A 19,165-nucleotide genomic window follows, 5' to 3' on the forward strand; every position below is an offset into this window, starting at 1 on the left:
GGCGCGCTCCCGCGCCGGACCTACTGCGCATGCTCCGTTTCCTAACTCCCGCTGTGCTTTGCGCGCCGTGACGTCATTTTTTCGAACGGCGACGCGCGTAGCGTACTTCCGTATTCCCGGACGTGTTATGCAAATGACGTTAAATTTTAAATTTCGACGCGGGAACGACGGCCATACTTTAGACAGCAATACGTTTGCTGACTAAAGTTAGGGCACCTAAAACGACGACGGGAAACTAGACTAGCGGCGACGTAGCAAACGCGAAAATCCATCGGGGATCCGCCGTAACTCCTAATTTGCATACCCGACGCTGGTTTACGACGCAAACTCCCCCCAGCGGCGGCCGCGGTACTGCATCCTAAGATCCGACAGTGTAAAACTATTACACCTGTCGGATCTTAGGGATATCAATGCGTAACTGATTCTATGAATCAGTCGCATAGATAGAAACATAGATACGACGGTGTATCAGGAGATACGCCGTCGTATCCCTTTTGTGAATCTGGCCCAATAAGCTGAAAAATGGCCTTGTGATGAAGGGGCATCACAGGCTGGTACTTTACCCGTTCAGGTGGTATTACGGCACAGCAAAGAGCAAATTAAATTTGGTGTGTGGAGGGCCAATGGGCACCCCAGTATCAGAAGAACATTTGTGACCACTGTGACCCCGTTTTTAAATTTCTGTTTAGGACCCCAGTGGAGAAATCTCCCCAAGTCCTAGTATAGCTACAACAGGCAGAGAGTTTAAAATAAAGCACTGGCATAGGGATCTTTGAAGCTGAATTTCACCCTAAAACACATATATACCATCCCATTCAGTATACTGCCGACATTTACAGTATGCTGTTTTTTGTGTTTTTTCCGCTGTACATACCGTTTAATCGTTCTTTTTCTTTTCAGACTCCCGCGGGGAATAGGCGTTCCTATGAAGAGCCGTAGATGATTGACGTGCGGCTAAGGCGCGTCACGCGTTCCGAAAATAGCCGAACTAGGACTCGGCTATATACGGCGCCTGCGCATTCAGCTCCTAGTCTGTGCGCAGGCGCCGTATAGAGCCGAGTCCCAATCCGGCTATTTTCGGAACGCGCCTTAGCCGCACGTCAATCATCTACGCCTCTTCATAGGAACGCCTATTCCCCGCCGGAGTCTGAAAAGAATAAGAACGATTAAACCGTAAGTACAGCGAAAAAAAAAAAAAAAAAACAGCATACTGTACATGTCGGCAGTATGCTGGATGGGATGGTATATAATTGTTTTAGGGTGAACCTCCGCTTTAAGTTCTTCTTATCTTCTAATAAAGAAACCACTAGATGGCGCAAAACACAAAAAAAAAATACTGCAAGGCATGCCTACTAGGAAATTCTCAATATGAACTGAATCCGGCACATATTTTAGGCAACTAACAATGGCTGCTTGCCTTTTAGCAAAGTTCTCAGTAAGCTCCCTGGCTGTTGATGAAAGGAGGGCCCAGGACCCCCTGCCCCTCCTCCAACAAGAAGAAATACATTTTGACTGGTGTTCCATTTAATTTAGCACCATTGTACCTGAGATGTGGTGGAAGAGATGGAGGGCGAGGGTGAATTGGGGGGTGACAGGCGGCTGCAGGGCAGGTTCAAGGGGACGTAGTGTTCATGCGAGCACACGATGCGGATAAGATCCATACGCAGAGAGATTAGCACATTCGGGTTCTGGGCCTTTGACAATTTATTGTTTATCTGTAAAACAGAAGACATAGGTAGTGTCATACATAATGCATGAAAATTTGTCAGTTTAAAAATGATACTTTAAAGGAGAAATTTATTTCCAGCTTAAATCGGCAAAATACAAATAGGGTTGTGCCGATACCGATACAGACAATTTGCCCGAGTACATGCTTCACCCGATACCTGGACAGTCAGCAGTGATTGGTGCGGTGGGGGGAGTTACAAGCACTGATCACCCTGTATAGATTTCAATAAAGCCTGACAGCCGCTTCTCCCCTCCCCCTTTCAGCTGCTTTAGTGAAATCTATACAGGGTGATCGGTGCTTGCAACTCCCCCACCGCATGATTCCCTACTGACTGTCCTTGTATCCTCCTCCAGTCCCCCTCCGTTCTGCTCCGTGTCCCCCTCCGTTCTGCTCCGTGTCCCCCTCCGCCCCCTCTGTCCTCGATCTGTCAGAATGGAGAGCTGACATAGGAGCCGGTAAATCCAGCTCCTCCCTTTTCCGAATGAACAGAGTCAGTGATCACTTAGCCAGATTCAGAAAGACTAGCTTAACTTTGTGCAGGCGTAGCGTATCGCATATACGCTACGCCACTGTAAGTCAGAGAGGCAAGTGCTGTATTCACAAAGCACTTGCCTCCTAAGTTACGGCGGCGTAGCGTAAATGGGCCGGCGTAAGCGCGCCAAATTCAAATTGTAAAAAAAGATGGGCGTGTTTTATGTAAATAAACCATGACCCCACGTAAATGACGTTTTAAACGAACGGCGCATGCGCCGTCCGTGGACATATCCCAGTGTGCATTGCTCCAAATTACGTCGCAAGGACGTATTTGTTTTCGACGTGAACGTAAATTACGTCCAGCCCCATTCACGGACGACTTATGCAAACGACGTACAAATTTCAAAATTCGACGCAGGACCGACGTCCATACTTAACATTGGCTAGGCCAGCTTTTTTTTGGACTAACTTTACGCCTGAAAACGCCTTACGTAAACGGCGTATCTTTACTGCCATGGGCAAGCGTACGTTCGTGAATAGGCGTATCTCGCTGATTTACGCATTCTAGGCGTGAATCAGCGTTCACGCCCCTAGCGGCTGGCCTAAATAGAAAGCTAAGATACGACGGCGCAGAAAGGGGAGATGTCAGCGGTCTGTTAAGACCACTAAAATCTCACCAAAGCCCCCCCAACAGGGCTAATAAAAAATTGCAACAAATAATAAAAATATGAATTGGAAAAAAATTATAAAAATGTTAATAAAAAAAAAAAAAAAAAAAACACACTGACATGTCCACCCCCTAAAAATAAAGCATTGTAAAAAAACGAAATAAATAGCAAAAAAATCATTGTAAAAAAAAAAAAAAACTGACACATGTGCCACTGGTCACATGACATTAAAAAAAGTATCGCTAATTGGTATCGGCGAGTACTTGGGAAAAAAATATCGGTACTCGGTCTTAAAAACGTGGTATCGGGACAACCCAACATACAAACACATACACAGTGAGCTGTACCATTTTAAATGTTTATAGTTTTTAGAGAGGGTTGGATACATTTCTAAGAAGAATTTTTTAATAGGAAAAGGTCAATGAATGTGATAGCCATCGATTCTACTGTGTATTTACCTGTTTATAATAGGAGCGTATGAGGGCAAACACAAAGCCGCGATCCATCATGGACAAAAGATCATTGAGGAAGAAAGCAAGACTGCTGTTCAGGCGTTCAGCCAGCTCAGTATCCTGTCCAGGGAGAAAGACATATATATAGTTACACATGATTTAACAAGGCTTGGGAAATGACTGGAGTCCATCTAGTAGAGGCTATCACAATTCCTATGGGCCAGATTGTTACCAATTGTGTCCTATATGAGGAAGAAATTCTTTCACCACCACCCCACCAAGGTCAGGGAGCTCACTTCTTGAATCCCAATATGGCGCTCTCACTGTCCAGTAATTAAATTAGTTGCATGATAATCCGTTTCGGGATCCCCCTCCCCTCTATGACTGAGAATATGTTTATTAGGTGTGAAAAATCCAATAACTCCTGTACACTGTTAGCTGCTAAAAGACCTTAATCACTTAAGACCCGGACCAATATGCAGGTTAAGGACCTTGCCCCTTTTTGCGATTCGGCACTGCGTCGCTTTAACTGACAATTGCGCGGTCGTGCGACGTGGCTCCCAAACAAAATTGGCGTCCTTTTTTCCCCACAAATAGATATACAAAAAACATTTTTCTTCCTCAGTTTAGGCCGATACGTATTCTTCTACCTATTTTTGGTAAAAAAAAAAAAAATTGCAATAAGCGTTTAACTATTGGTTGGCGCAACATTTATAGCGTTTACAAAATAGGGAATAGTTTTATGGCATTTTTATAAATTTTTTTTTTTTTTACTACTAACGGCGGTGATCAGGGATTTTTTTCATGACTGCGACATTATGGCGGACACATCGGACAATTTTGACACATTTTTGGGACCAGTCATTTTCACAGCAAAAGGTGCTATAAAAACGCACTGGTTACTGTGAAAATGACAATTGCAGTTTAGGAGTTAACCACTAGGGGGCGCTGTAAGGGTTAAATGTGACCTCATATGTGTTTCTAACTGTAGGGGGACGGGGCTGGACGTGTGACGTCATTGATTGTCTTTCCCTATATCAGGAAACAGACGATCAATGACATTGTCACTGTGAAGAATGGGGAAGGTGTGTTTACACTCACACCTCTCCCCGTTCTTCAGCTCCTGTGACGGATCGCGGGACACCGGCGGCGATCGGGTCCTGCGGCCAAGAAGCTTCGGACCGGGTCGCGTGCGTGCGCCGGCAAGCACGCGACCGACGGCTGGGCTCTTAAAGGCGACGTACCTGTACCCAGCCGTGACATTCTGCCGATGTATATGTGCAGGAGGCGGTCCTTAAGTGGTTAAATATGGAATTATCACCTGATCCTTTAACATGAGTCAATATATGCACTACAGGGTGCTACACAATGTCTGGTCTATCTTATAAAAGTTATATACAAATATATACTTAGGAGAGGGGAAAAAAAGAGAGAAGAAGAGATCAATGATTGGAATGTTTAGAACCTTGAGGTATCGGCTGGCGATCTCCGTACAGACATTGCACACAAGGGCGGATATATCGTCCACAAATCTCTCTGGGAAACGTTGCTTCCTGGGTGCGTCCAGTCGCTCGGAGTTATGGAGGTGCAGAGACATGCTCTTTGTCTGAGAATGGGGAAAACAGACAAAGTAAGTACACCCCTCACATTTCTGTAAATATTTTATTATATCTTTTTATGTGACAACACTGAAGAAATTACAGTTTGCTACAATGTAAAGTAGTGAGTGTACAGCTTGTATAACAGTGTAAATGTGTTGTCCCTTAAAAATCACTCAACACACAGCCAATAATGTCTAAACCGCTGGCAACAAAAGGAAGCACGCCCCTAAGTGAAAATTTCCAAATTGGGCCCAATTAGGCATTTTCCCTCCCTGGTGTCATGTGACTCGTTAGCAGTGTTGCCAACCTTCAGTATTTTTACTGGCAGCCAGTAAAAAACAGGCAATTTTCTCCTGCCAGTAAAAGTAAAAGGTTGCCAGTAAAAAATATGGCTGTGACGCTCGGCTTGGTCCGGAGACGGCTGAGACCATCCGAGTGCCTGCTACAGTGTGATCGGGCGGCTCTGGCAGAGGTGGTGCCTGAGCATGTCGTGTGATGTCATGGAGCCAAGCAGAGCGACAAGAGCCCCGTGAGTGGGTCTGCGGTATGGGAGCAAGGCAGGCTAGGCCCGGGACCGTCTGTGCGGTTTAAACTGGAGTGGAATGGAGGGACCACTAGGTTTGGAGAGAGACTGTCACTGTGACTCAGGAGGAGACATGTTGTCAATTTTATGTGTGTGTGCCGCCTATGCTAATTTCTTGCCCTCTTGTCTCCTGTCCCTGAGCTACTTACTATATCAAAAATAAAATACAAAATATGTGTTTTGCCTTATTATCTACCTTAAATCATATTGCTAATTGCATATTGTACTTGTGTGTAGCCTAAATACTCCAATTTTCACTTAAAACTGTAATTTTGTGACTTTTGGAAATGTCAGTAAAAACTTGGCTGTGCCAGAACATTTTGGGCGTTGTGTCAGTAAATTTCAATCTGGTAGGTTGGCAACACTGCTCGTTAGTGTTACAAGGTCTCAGGTATGAATGGGGAGCAGGTGTGTTAAATTTGGTGTTATCGCTCTCCCTCTCTCATACTGGTCACTGGAGGTTCAACATGGCACCTCATGGCAAAGAGCTCTCTGAGGATCTGAAAACAAAGAATTGTTGCTCTACATAAAGATGGCCTAGGCCAGGGGTCTCAAACTGGCGGACCTCCAGCATTTGCAAAACTACAAGTCCCATGAGGCATTGCAAGGCTGACAGTTACAAGCCTGACTCCCACAGGCAGAGGCATGATGGGACTTGTAGTTTCCCAACACCTGGAGGGCCGCCAGTTTGAGACCCCGGGCCTAGGCTATAAGAAGATTGCCAAGACCCTGAAACTGAGCTGCAGCACGGCGGCCACGTGTTTTGAACAGGTTTGCGGTAAGGCCAAGTTTGTATCCACATTACACAAAGACAAATTCACCTCCTTCTGTCCATCACATACTTAGCAGACACTCTCTTGGTTTGCCCCTTGTGTTCTCCTATTATCCCTCCACTTACCATGAGCTGGAAGAAGAACCAAGCTTGACTCAGAGCCGCTTCTCGCACTGGACTGGCGCTCACCACCCATTGTAGGGCCAATTCTTCATGCAACAGCTAGACACAACAAGCAACAGTCAGCCATAAAGAATAAACCAGCATCAAATATTTCCTAACACCCAAGTGATACCTAGCTGTGTCACAATCATGTGCTCTACCATTTATTACTACAAATAACATAACTCCCCCTGTCTGTGTCACCCTGTGGTGGGAGGGAGAGACTCAATGTCACATAGCTCCTCCTGGGCGGTGTCATCCTGTGGTGGGAGGGACAGACTCCATGTACATAGCTCCTCCTGGGCGGTGTCACCCTGTGGTGGGAGGGACAGACTTAATGCCACATAGCTCCTCCTGTCTGTGTCACCCTGTGGTTGGAGGGACAGACTCCATGTCACATAGCTCCTCCTGGGCGGTGTCACCCTGTGGTGGGAGGGACAGACTTAATGCCGCATAGCTCCTCCTGTCTGTGTCACCCTGTGGTTGGAGGAACAGATGCCAGGTCACCCTGTAATGGGAGGGGCAAAGTCCATGTCACATAGCTCCTCCTGGGTGGTGTCACCCTGTGATGGTAACAAAAGACTCCATGTCACATAGGTCCTCCTGTCTGTGCCACCCTCTGGGTCTTATAATAATTTTGGTTACAAAAAATGCATTAGGGCTTATTTTTATTTGTCCCATCTCCCCACCTCCCTGTTAGCTCAACATCTCTGTAATCCCCCAAATAAACCCTAGTTAAAGACTTTGTAAAATCATTTAATCCACTCTGTAAATGGATTATATAATGTCCAGTTATAGAATTGTTACATTGTAGAAAAAACCTTATTTACAGCACCGCTAGGTGCTCACATGACCGGCCGGAGCACTTCTTCCCCCCTCTGAGCACTGACTGGAGGAGAGCTCCGGCTGGTCACATGAGCGCCCAGCGACGCCGTAAATAAGGTATTTTCTACAATAATGTTACATAGACACACACTGGACATTAAACCCCAGCCGCTGTCATTATACTGTGGCAGGTCGGCACGTTCCCGCGAGCCGTTGTAGCTGTACGATGGGCCCTTTACGCAGAGATAGCAGGTGCGTGCCCGCTGCACTGCGGAGGAAACGATGCGCATGGCCGGCGGTCGCGATGACCGCCAGCCACGCACGGGCACGAGAGCCAGAACAGGGACGTGTGTTTAAACACACAAATCCCTGTTCTGTGAGGAAAGGAAAGAGAGATTGTGTGTTCCTACTAGCTAGGAACAACAATCTGTCTTCTCCTCTAGTCAGTGCAATCCCCCTCAATGTTAGAACACACACTGAGGGAACACAGTTAACCCCTTGATCGCCCCCTAGTGTTAACCCCTTCCCTGCCAGTGACATTTACACAGTAATCAGTGCATTTTTTTTTTTTTTTCAAAATGGTCGCTTTTTTTTTTGTTTATAGCGCAAAATATAAAAACTGCACTGATGATCATATACCAAAAGAAAGCTCTATTTGTGGGAATAAAAAGGATGTCAATTTTGTTTGGGTACAGCGTATGACCGCACAATAGTCAGTTAAAGCAATGCAGTACCGTATCGCAAAAAACGGCCCGGTCAGGAAGGGGGTAAATTCTTCCGGGGCTTTTACAGCGTAAATTACATGATTTTACAAGGATTTTAAAGCAGAGGTTCACCCAAAAAACAAGTATATAACATTACATTCAGTATACCTCAAACATGTACAGTATGCAGTTTTTGTTTTTTTGGGGGTGTACATACAGTATTATCGATATTTTCCTCCCGGCTTCCGGGTACTCGCTCCCGCGGGACTGGGCGTTCCTGTGCTGTGTCGCAATGTCATCTGGGACTTCGCCCATATGATTGACGTGCCTGAGAAAAACTCCCACCGGCGGATAAGGCGAAAGTAGCCGAACCGCGAGTCGGCTCTATACGGCGCCTGCGCACTGACTAGGAGCCGTGTAGAGCTGACTGCGCAGGCGCCGTATAGAACCTGGCTCTTGGTTCGGCTACTTTCGGAAAGTCGTGACCCGCCTTATCCGCCGGTGGGAGTTTTTCTCAGGCACGTCAATCATATAGTCAAAGTCCCAGATGACATTGCGGCACTGCACAGGAACGCCCAGTCCCGCGGGAGCGAGTACCCGGAAGCCGGGAGGAAAATACCGTATGTACACCCCCCCCCAAAAAAAAACGGCATACTGTACATGTTTGAGGTATACTGAATGTAATGTTATATACTTGTTTTTTGGGTGAACCTCCGCTTTAACTAGGGCTTATTTTTGGGGGAACAGTACATCCTACTGCTTGTCATTATTTGTTGCTAACATTGATTTGAACTTTTGAAAGTTAAAAATGAAAATAAGAAACAATTTCTAAAAACACACATCATATTAGTAGCAGGTAGAGTTTTATAAACAGGCAAGTGAATGGGTAAAGTCCACATGCAGTATTGATGACTAGTTAGATGTGAACACATTTTTCTTTAATTCTCTGCAACAGGAATGTTTATTACCGTAGTTGCCAGCTGTGGTTTTTATTTTAGCAGCCTTGGCTACCTGGCTACTGCAACTCTCGAGTCCTAATCCAGCATCATTATAAAGACCTAGAGCTAGATTCAGGTAGCTGTTACGGCGGCGTATCTCCAGATACGCCGCCGTAATTTCAAATCTGCGCCAGCGTATCGTTACGCCGATTCTCAAAGGCAGACACGCTCAAAAAATAGGCTTCCTCCGCCGACGTAACTTGAATACGGCGGCGTATAATTGTGTGCAATTCTACGCTGACCGCTAGGGGCGCTTCCGTTGTTTTCGGCGTAGAATATGCAAATTACCTAGATACACCGATTCACAAACGTACGTACGCCCGGCGCAATTTATTTACGTCGTTTACGTTAGGCTTGTTTGACGTAAGGTTGCTCCTGCTATTAGGTGGCGCAGCCAATGTTAAGTATGGACGTCGTTCCCGCTGCGAAATTTGAATTTCTTAGGTCGTTTGCGTAAGTCGTTCGCGAATAGGGCTGGACGTAATTTACGTTCACGTCGAAAGCAATGACGATTTGCGTCGGAATTTCGAGCATGCGCACTGGGATTCTTTCTTTAAAAAACGTAAAATTTAAGTATGGACGTCGTTCCCGCTGCGAAATTTGAATTTTTTAGGTCGTTTGCGTAAGTCGTTCGCGAATAGGGCTGGACGTAATTTACGTTCACGTCGAAAGCAATGGCGATTTGCGTCGGAATTTCGAGCATGCGCACTGGGATGCTTTCTTTAAAAAACGTAAAATACGCGGGGTCAACCTTAATTTAAATAAAACACGCCCCCCTCATCATCTTTTGAATTACGCGCGCTTACGCCGGCCCCATTTACGCTACGCTGCCGTAAGTTAGGAGGCAAGTGCTTTGTGAATACAGCACTTGCCTCTCAAACTTACGGCGGCGCAGCGTAAATACGATAGGCTGCGCCACCGTAAGAAGAGGCGCAGCTACCTGAATCTAGCCCCTAAGCTACAGTAAACCAGAACACACATCAAACAGCCAGAGCAAATACCTTTTTAGCAGTGAGGCGCGGCTGGGTGGAGGACATTTCCCCCTCCACATAGGTGGACATGCGATTTGGACTTCGCTCATTGTTCTATGGAGAAGGTAAAAGGTGGCCGTAGAAGCGTTTGATGGTAAATGGAAGAGAAGGTGGAAGTGGAAAACATGGAGGGGTTAGAAACAAGAAAGACAGATGAATGACAACCATATGACATGCACAATAAACTACGGAAAAACGGAATCTTGCTTTAAAAAAGGGATCCTCGTAAAAAAAGGAAAATCCTCTGTAACGCAGTGAGCTTTCTGAGTTGAGGTGCTTTGTGCTGGGCAGTCCTTTCTTTTCTGAATAGCCTGTTAATGCACCTTAAAGTGGAACTTCAGTCATTTTTTCATCTTTCCATCTATTAAATCTTCTGCCCTTCTTCTTTTAACTTTGGATAGTAAAACATTTTTTTTTTGTCTGCCAGTAAATACCTTACAGTCCACTTCTTGCATCTTATCTGGTAAAAAGCCTAGGCTTATGACATCATGCACAGCTCTCTCTCTCTCACACTGAGAGTTTGCCAGGAAGGCAGGGGGGATGAGTCATAAGAGGGCCAATGAAAGCTGGAGGTGTGCCTCTGTGTAAATCTAGGAAGTGAATAGGCAGCAGCTTCAGCTGCCCACGGTTAAAATGATTGCAACCAGACTCAGAGGAGGGAGATTTCTGCAGCATATTTGGCAAGTACAGAGTCACAGCACAGTGGAACCTTGGATCACGAGCATAATCCGTTCCAGGAGAATGCTTGTAATCCAAAGTACTCGCATACCAAAGCGAGTTTTCCCATAGAAGTCAAGGGAAACAAAGATAATTTGTTCCGCATTAAAGAGGTTGTAAAGGTAAAAACAATGTTTCCCTAAATAGCTTCCTTTACCTTAGTGCATTCCTCCTTCACTTACCTCATCCTTCCATTTTGCTTTTAAATGTCCTTATTTCTTCTGAGAAATCCTCACTTCCTGTTCTTCTGTCTGTAACTCCACACAGTAATGCAAGGCTTTCTCCCTGGTGTGGAAAAAGCCTCTTGAGGGGGCGAGCAGGAGTGTCAGGACGCCTACTAACACACAGCTCCTTTCTCAATCTGCAAAGTAGGGAGTGTCCCGACTTGCCTGCTCGCCCCCTCAAGAGGCTTTCTCCACACCAGGGAGAAAGCCTGGCATTACTGTGTGGAGTTACAGACAGAAGAACAGGAAGTGAGGATTTCTCAGAAGAAATAAGGACATTTAAAAGAAAAATGGAAGGATGAGGTAAGTGAAGGAGGACTGCACTAAGGTAAAGGAAGCCATTTAGGGATTTTTTTTTTTACCTTTACAACCCCTTTAATTTCTATTGCATGAAATACAGCATGTGGCCAGAGGTGGGGGCGTGCCGTAGAGCCTCAGAAACTGAATATTTCCGAGTATTTCCACGCGATTCCTAGTATTTCCGAATGGCTCCGAACCCTTCCGAATGTCACCGGCGCCCCCGCACCTCAGGCCAAATGCGGTACTGCACGCCCCTTTGGCTTGAATCCTGCTTGTTTTGCGAACCGAGTACCTGGGTACACAGGTACAGGCTATACGCTGACGCGTTTTGGCTAAGAAGCCTTCATCAAAGCATTGATGAAGGCTTCTTAACCGAAACGCGCCAGTGTATAGCCTGTACCCGTGTACCCATGTAACCAATAAAGTATTTTTTTTCAAGAGCATCCGAGTTGCCAGCCGTTTTTGATTCAAGTATTGTAGTTATGGGGCCTGAACGTCCTAGCTAGAGCACCGGATCACAGTTTGTGGACTTTTATATTGGCAGTGGAGCTTGGGTAACATTTTGTTTCTCTTAAAGTGGTTGTAAACCCCTTAAACCCTCTTTAACCTACAGGTAAGCCTAGATTAAGGCTTGCCTGTAGGTGCAATAAATATCTCCCAAACCTAAAAGGTTTAGGAGATATTTGCAGAAATGACAGGCGCCGATGTCTACGGTGCATGTGCGCCGTAGACAATGGCGCATGCGTGCCGTAGACAACGGCGCAGGCGCACTCAAAGTGCCGTTTTTGTCAATGGCATTAATGCCGTGATTTTGCATGCGCGAGAGTGACGTCATCGCCACATCGGTCAATCACAGCGCCGGAGCGGCAAAAAAAGGAATTATGTGCGAGAGGAAATGGCGGTGGCGGCGAACGGGGAGGACTTCGGGGGCTTTGATCTCAGGCAAGTGCAACTAGCATACTAGCTCATTATGTCTTTCTCTTTCAGGTTTTTTCTCCCCCCGTTTTTGGGGGGGGGGGGGGGGTGTTTACTTCCTCTTTCATTCTTTGTTGAACAACTATAATGGATATGAATGATATGCATTACCGCACAAAACACACATCTGACCTATCTCTACAGCGGGGATATGCAATTAGCGGACCTCCAGCTGTTGCAGAACTACAAATCCCATGAGGCATAGCAAGACCATGACAGCCACAAGCATGACACCCAGAGGCATGATGGGACTTGTAGTTTTGCAACAGCTGGATGTCCGCTAATTGCATATCCCTGCTCCATAGTAATGAATGGAAACTTCTACATTTTCATACACAAACATGGAGAAGAGTAAGCAGGCCCTAGAACATGGGTCTTCAAACTATGACCCTCCAGCTGTTCAGGAACTACAATTCCCATCATGCCTAGCCATGTCTGTGAATGTCAGAGTTTTACAATGCCTCATGGGAGGTGTAGTTCCGGAACAGCTGGAGGGCCGTAGTTTGAGGATCCCTGCCCTAGAGACTGCTTAGCCAAGTATGAAAATAGTGTAGCTTCGTCCAAATGTGAGCTAACCAATACAATCTTAGTCATTTTTTAATCATAGATGGTCCCTGAACTCACTGAACATACAACTCTTGGGGACCTGAAGGTTTTGGCACACCTGAGGATAAACCACGAAGTCTAGAAATGTCACAATGGGTCACAGATAAAGGATGAGATGGCTACAAAGCTACAGGTGAAACGGGTGCAGAGGGCATGCAAAGAGAGGCTGGCACATGCATAACACAGTATAGGGGGGAGTGCCACCTGTCTGAGCTCCGTGTTGGAGCTGGGTTGGGTCCGGCGCTGCACGGATTTCGAACCGCCTGGACAGTAAGCAGAGTTCACCCAAGAATGAGAGCGATCAATTCCCTGCAGGAGAGAGAGAATGCCCAGGAGAATAAAGGGGTGAGGATTGGCAAAGCACCCAATACAACGATCATTGGAAGTGAAGAAAACAAACCCAGGAAACAAAAGCTCAGCTAGTGAAAGATGCTCAGGATATAAAAGGCATATAAAATACATTTGTACAGAAAAGAGGCAAATATTTTTATGCAAGTATAATTAGGTATTGCAAAGAAAACAATAAAAAGCACATAATCAAAAACAAAGATTAGGTTCAAATTTAGGCCACTTCCCAACAGGCTGAAAATCGCTTACTGGATCCTGTTGCCCCCCCCCCCTCCCGTTAAATGAAAGATCAAGCGAGCCAGGCGGAAAATTGTTAACTGAACAGCAGCTGCATCCAGTACAATAGCCCAGCAGGGGACTCATCCCAACGTGCTAAATAGAGCGTCTCCATCCACTACACTTTCTGTTTCCTTGTATCTCCTTTATGCTGATTATTTTCTCCTTCACCATCTTATTTACCTTTGTAGTAAACCACAGTGGTTTTCTTTTCCGTGTGCTCTTATTAATTTGCCTGACATATAATCTAGTTGCCCCCCAGGATGGTAGACGGTAAAAATGCCCACTGGTTTTGGACTGCTGATGACTTTCGTTTGAATACATTTTTATCGAAAATCACAAATTACATCAAAGTTTGTCCTGAAATGTAAAACTTTTTTTTTTTGTATAGGATTTATTATTTTTTGTTCTAATATCAAACCAAAGACATTGGTCATCATTAGAACCTAAACTTTCTCCCACCACAATGTCAGACAGTCCCCATTTGTTAGGGTTGCACTGATACCGTTTTTTTACTGGCAAGTAAGAGTACTGATACTTGTACACTAGAACTCGCCGACAAGGGCCTCATCCAGACAACCTAGACACGGGGGGCCCCATACAGACAACCTAGACACGGGTGCCCCATACAGACAACCTAGACACAGATGCCCCATACAGGCAAACCCAAACCCGGGGGGGGGGAAGACCCATACAGGCAACCCGACACGGGGGGGATCCCATACAGGCAACTCGACACGGGGGGCCCATACAGGCAACTCGACACGGGGGGCCCATACAGGCAACCCGACACGGGGGCCCCATACAGGCAACCCGACACGGGGGGGGGGGTGCCCATACAGGCAACCCGACACGGGGGGGGGGGGGGGGTGCCCATACAGGCAACCCGACACGGGGGGGGGGGGTGCCCATACAGGCAACCCGACACGGGGGGGGGGCCCATACAGGCAACCCGACATGGGGGGCCCCATACAGGCAACCCGACACGGGGGGCCCCATACAGGCAACCCGATACGGGGGGCCCCATACAGGCAACCCGACAAGGGGGGCCCCATACAGGCAACCCGACACGTGGGGGCACCATACAGGCAACCTGACACGGGGGGCCCCATACAGGCAACCTGACACGGGGGGCCCCATACAGGCAACCTGACACGGGGGGCCCCATACAGCTATATGTCCCTTTGCATACAGGCAGCTGCGGGGCAGAGAATGCCTCTGCTGCCTATGATTGGCTATCTTGCATCTGTGGGTAGCCTTAGATTTAAGCAGACACACGAAAAAAAAACAAAAAAAACATTCAGCAAATAACAAAGGAGCATCTTCCACAGCCTGAGAATTATGACAGCATTAAATAAGCAAAGCATACCTTCCCTCCCATGATCTTCTGCACCTCCTCATCATCCGCTGATCCCGGAGTGCTGGTCAGATCGGGGTTACTGTTACTAATGCTGCGGCAGCGGGACAGGTTGAGGCTACTTGGCCGCCCAGTGGCACGGGAGAGAGTAGCTGAATGCACAGTAGTAGAGGCTGAACTATTGGCCAGTGCTAAGACAAAAAAAAAAAAGAAAGTAATAAGAAAGCCTGCACAGAAATCAACAACCAATAAAATTGCTCCATTACTAAGCACAAGCAATCTGGAATCCTTCTACAGCACTCAACACCATAGCAGCACGATTGTTTGCCATGTCTTAATAAAAGTGATCAACACCTTCTGCATTGCTGCACCCGTCCAATTCCGATTTCCAATTCAGCCTGTACAGCAGGAAGACAAAACATATACCGTATATACTTGAGTATAAGTCGAGTTTTTCAGCCCTTTTTAAGGGCTGAAAATACCCTCTCGGCTTATACTCGAGTCAGTGTACCTTGGGGGTCCAATTTTTAAAACTCGCAGCTTCCTCCTGGTCCCGTTCCTTGATAGGCTTTTGACACTGTGTTCAGTGTTCCGCCTATCACGGACCTTCTCTTGTCCGAGGATGAAAGAACGTCCATGATAGGTGGAACACTGAACACAGAGTCAAACTTCTATCACGGAACGGGACCAGGAGGAAGCCGCGTGTTTTAAAAAAAGGACGCCTGCAGCGCAGCCTGTGAAGAATTTCAGGTATGATGCAATGGGCAAAGTGAGGTAATGGGCACAGTGAGGTTACAATGGGCACAGTGAGGTTGCAATGGGCACAGGGAGGTTGCAATGGGCACAGTGAGGTTGCAATGGGCACAGGGAAGTTGCAATGGGCACAGGGAGGTTGCAATGGGCACAGGGAGGTTGCAATGGGCACAGTGATGGCATGCAAATGGGCACTGTTGACCCTATTTTCCACTTACAGTGGCTGCTGCATTCTCACCCTAGACTTTTACTCGAATCAATACGTTTTCCCATTTTTTTGTGGTAAAATTAGGTGCCTCGGCTTATACTCGGGTCAGTTTATACTCGAGTATATACGGAAAATATTCTATGGAGTTGTTTTGGCTTTTTTTTTTTTTAAACACATATAGGAAAAACATTTGTTTTCAGCTAAACACAGCTAAACATGGATGACTGCAGTGCAGTACACAGTTCTAGCCTGTAGATGGCAGTGTTGCACCTACAGGGCTGCAGGGTTTTCATGTTTTGTATTTGTTTGGCAAACAAGGTCTGTCATCCATCATATTGCATCATCATCATGATGTCATCCATTAGATTTCATTAGCTGCAATAACCTTTTAACAAAATTCCTGAAGCTAAAACGTGGATAATCATAATCAGTACCCTCCAAGTCCTGTGAATGCAGTGACATATGGTATGTGCCATTTCAAGCAGCACCACTGCTGACACTTACAGCTGTGCAGCTGGGCTGGCATGTCGCTGGGCAGGTGGAAGGCATAGTGGAGATAGGACGCCAGGAGGGCATTCCTGCCATGATGATCCTGAGAGGCCTCCAGAGTGCGATGGATCTGGCTTACCAGTAGAGCCACCACCTCAAAAGCTACCCGGCCCAAATTTACTGAAAGAGAAGAAAAAAAAAAAATGAATTAATGGGTAAAATAAGAAGACGCTGTATAGGTTAAAGTTATTCTGTAATTCACCCATGCAAGGCATAACCACAGTTTCTCTTTAGTGTCGGCCCACACAGCCAATACTCATCTCACCTTCACTCTACAGAGTAAAAAACTTGGAAATGGAACAAGGGCGAACAAGGGGACTGAAAAGATGAAAAACTATTTTGTGTGTAATATAAAATGACAAGTTTTATTAAATACATTTGTTAACTCCTTCAGCCCCAGAAGAGTTTACCCCCTTCCTGACCAGAGCACTTTTTGCAATTCGGCACTGCGTCGCTTTAACTGAAAATTGCGCGGTCATTCGACGTTGTACCCAAACAAAATTGCGTCCTCCCCCCCCCCAATAGAGCTTTATTTTGGTGGTATTTGATCACCTCTGCATTTTTTATTTTTTGCGCTATAAACAAAAGAACAACAATTTTGAAAAAAAAAACACAATTAGGTAGATTCACAGAGAAAGGCTTAAACTTGCGGCGGCGTAGCTTAGCCTGTTTAGGCTACGCCGCCGTAAGTTAGCTAGGCAAGTACATGATTCTCAATGTACTTGCCTGCTAATATACGGCGGCGTAGCCTAAAGCGGGTGGGCGTAAGGGCGCCAAATTCAAATGTCTTGGAGGGGGGCGTGTTTTATGGTAATGAGGCTTGACCTCACGTTTTTTTACGTTTTTTCTTTAATGCGCATGCGCGGGGCGCCTACATTTCCCAGGGTGCATTGCGGCCAAGTACGCCGCACGGGCCTATTGATTTCGCCGTGGACGTAAATCCCAATTCGCGGACGACTTACACAAACGACGTAAAAAATTTGAATCTCGCGGCGGGAACAGTGGCCATACTTTAACATTGTTATTCCACCTAATAGATGGAATAACTTTAGGCCTGCTAATGCCTTACGGAAACGGCGTAAAACTACTGCGGCGGCCGGGCGTACGTTTGTGAATCGGCGTATCAACTCATTTACATATTCTACGCCGACCGCAATGGAAGCGCCACCTAGCGGCCATCCGAAAAATTGCAACCTAAGATAGGACGGCGCAAGCCGTCTTATCTTGGATCTGTTTGAGCATACACTTAAACATAGGTCGGCATAGATTCTGAGTTAGGTCGGCTTATCTACTGATAAGTCGGCCTAACTCTTACTGAATCTACCTAAATATCTTTTCCTTTTTGCTATAATAAATATCCCACTTTAAAAAAAAAAAAATGTTTTCCTCAGTTTAGGCCGATATGTATTCTTCTACATTTTTTTTTTTTTAACCAAAAATAAGGATTGGTTTGCGCAAAAGTTATAGCGTCTACAAAATAAGGGATAGAATTATGGAATTTTTATTAATATTAACTTTTTTACTAGTAATGGCGGCAATCTGCGATTTTTAATCGGGACTGCGATATTATGGTGGACAGATCGGACACTTTTGACACATTTTTGGGACCATTGACAATTTTACAGCGATTAGTGCTATAACAATGAACTGATTACCGTACTGTAAAAATGTCACTGGTAGGGCAGGGGTTAACACTGGGGGGTGATCAAGGGGTTAACTGTGTTCCCTCTGCATCTTCTAACTGAAGGGATGGGACTTACTAGGGGAAATGACAGATCGCTGTTCATACTTTCTACAAACAGACGATCGTCATTTCTCCCTAAGAGAACCAGGATCTGTGTGTTTACACACACAGATCCCGGTTCTCGCTTTGTCACGAGCGACCGCGGGTGCCTGTCAGCCACTCGCTTCGGCTCTGGGGGGCGAGAATCGGGCACGTGCCTCCGGCAGCGCACGCCCCTAGTGGCCACAGGGCGAAACAACGTAACATACCGTTGTTTCACCCAGCCGAGCCATGTTGCCGCAGTAATTTTATTAAATACATTTCTTAAAAAATATAAAAACATGTGATCAGACCAAAACAATAGTATATCTACTGTACAAAAACGTATTTCTCTACATGTTTCTTCAGGAGATTTGCAATTGTCTGTGTACAGCGTATTCACTACAACACATAAAGAAATACATAAGACAGAATACAATCATGGAAACTGGTAAGGACGATTCTCCTGAAGAAGCTATATACTTTAGCAAAACAAGTCGAGAAATACGTTTTTGTACAGTAAATATACTATTGTTTGGGTCTGATCACATTATTTTTTTATCAAGAAGATTGTTATCTTTTTTAACAAATGTATTTAATTAAATTTGCAATTTTATATTACACATAAAAAATCGTTTTTCATCTTTTCAGGCACCTTTAAAGTCCCCTTTTCCATTTCCAAGTTGTTTTCAATTATTTGGGATGTGGTGTCTTGCCTCACCTATCCTTGGCTTACTCACCTGACTTCAATCTACATAGGTAAAGTGACATACCCAGTACTTCCAAGTATGGAGGAGCATGTGACTCACCATCATTGATTTCATGTGAAAGCACTAGTGCACTGTTGGGATGGAATGGCTCTAATGCAAACCCATGGGCCGTTTTATGAGTACTTTGACAGGGCTTTGTATTGGAAAAGGCCTCACTGTACCCCTTTCATCCTGATCTGAGCATCTTCAAGAATGTCCCTTTTGACCTGTGTGATGTATGTTTCTTCATAATACCGTTCTGAACTGTTTAGTATATCAACCTTCTCTGGCTGGGACATGTTTGAGATACGATTTTGAATTGCAACTTACATATTTCAATAA

General features: G+C 45.7%; 1 protein-coding gene across 5 annotated transcripts in view; it reads right to left on the reverse strand.

The window, feature by feature from the left end:
- DOCK6 (dedicator of cytokinesis 6) overlaps positions 1 to 19,165 on the reverse strand; it is a 163,751-nt gene that overhangs the window by 50,096 nt on the left and 94,490 nt on the right. For 3 of the 5 annotated variants that reach the window (XM_040346472.1, XM_040346473.1, XM_040346471.1), the window contains exons 14-21: positions 16,268 to 16,432; positions 14,815 to 14,993; positions 13,026 to 13,130; positions 9,970 to 10,053; positions 6,406 to 6,501; positions 4,789 to 4,929; positions 3,330 to 3,443; positions 1,545 to 1,715 (exon numbers count right to left, since the gene is read on the reverse strand). In XM_040346472.1, coding sequence (XP_040202406.1) covers positions 1,545 to 1,715; positions 3,330 to 3,443; positions 4,789 to 4,929; positions 6,406 to 6,501; positions 9,970 to 10,053; positions 13,026 to 13,130; positions 14,815 to 14,993; positions 16,268 to 16,432 — 1,055 coding nt within the window. The remainder of the gene's footprint in view (positions 1 to 1,544; positions 1,716 to 3,329; positions 3,444 to 4,788; positions 4,930 to 6,405; positions 6,502 to 9,969; positions 10,054 to 13,025; positions 13,131 to 14,814; positions 14,994 to 16,267; positions 16,433 to 19,165) is intronic. The other 2 variants (XM_040346475.1, XM_040346474.1) reach the window with 2 other exon arrangements.

This window comes from Rana temporaria, chromosome 3, assembly GCF_905171775.1.
Source record: "Rana temporaria chromosome 3, aRanTem1.1, whole genome shotgun sequence".
In the NCBI taxonomy this organism is placed as follows: domain Eukaryota; kingdom Metazoa; phylum Chordata; class Amphibia; order Anura; family Ranidae; genus Rana; species Rana temporaria.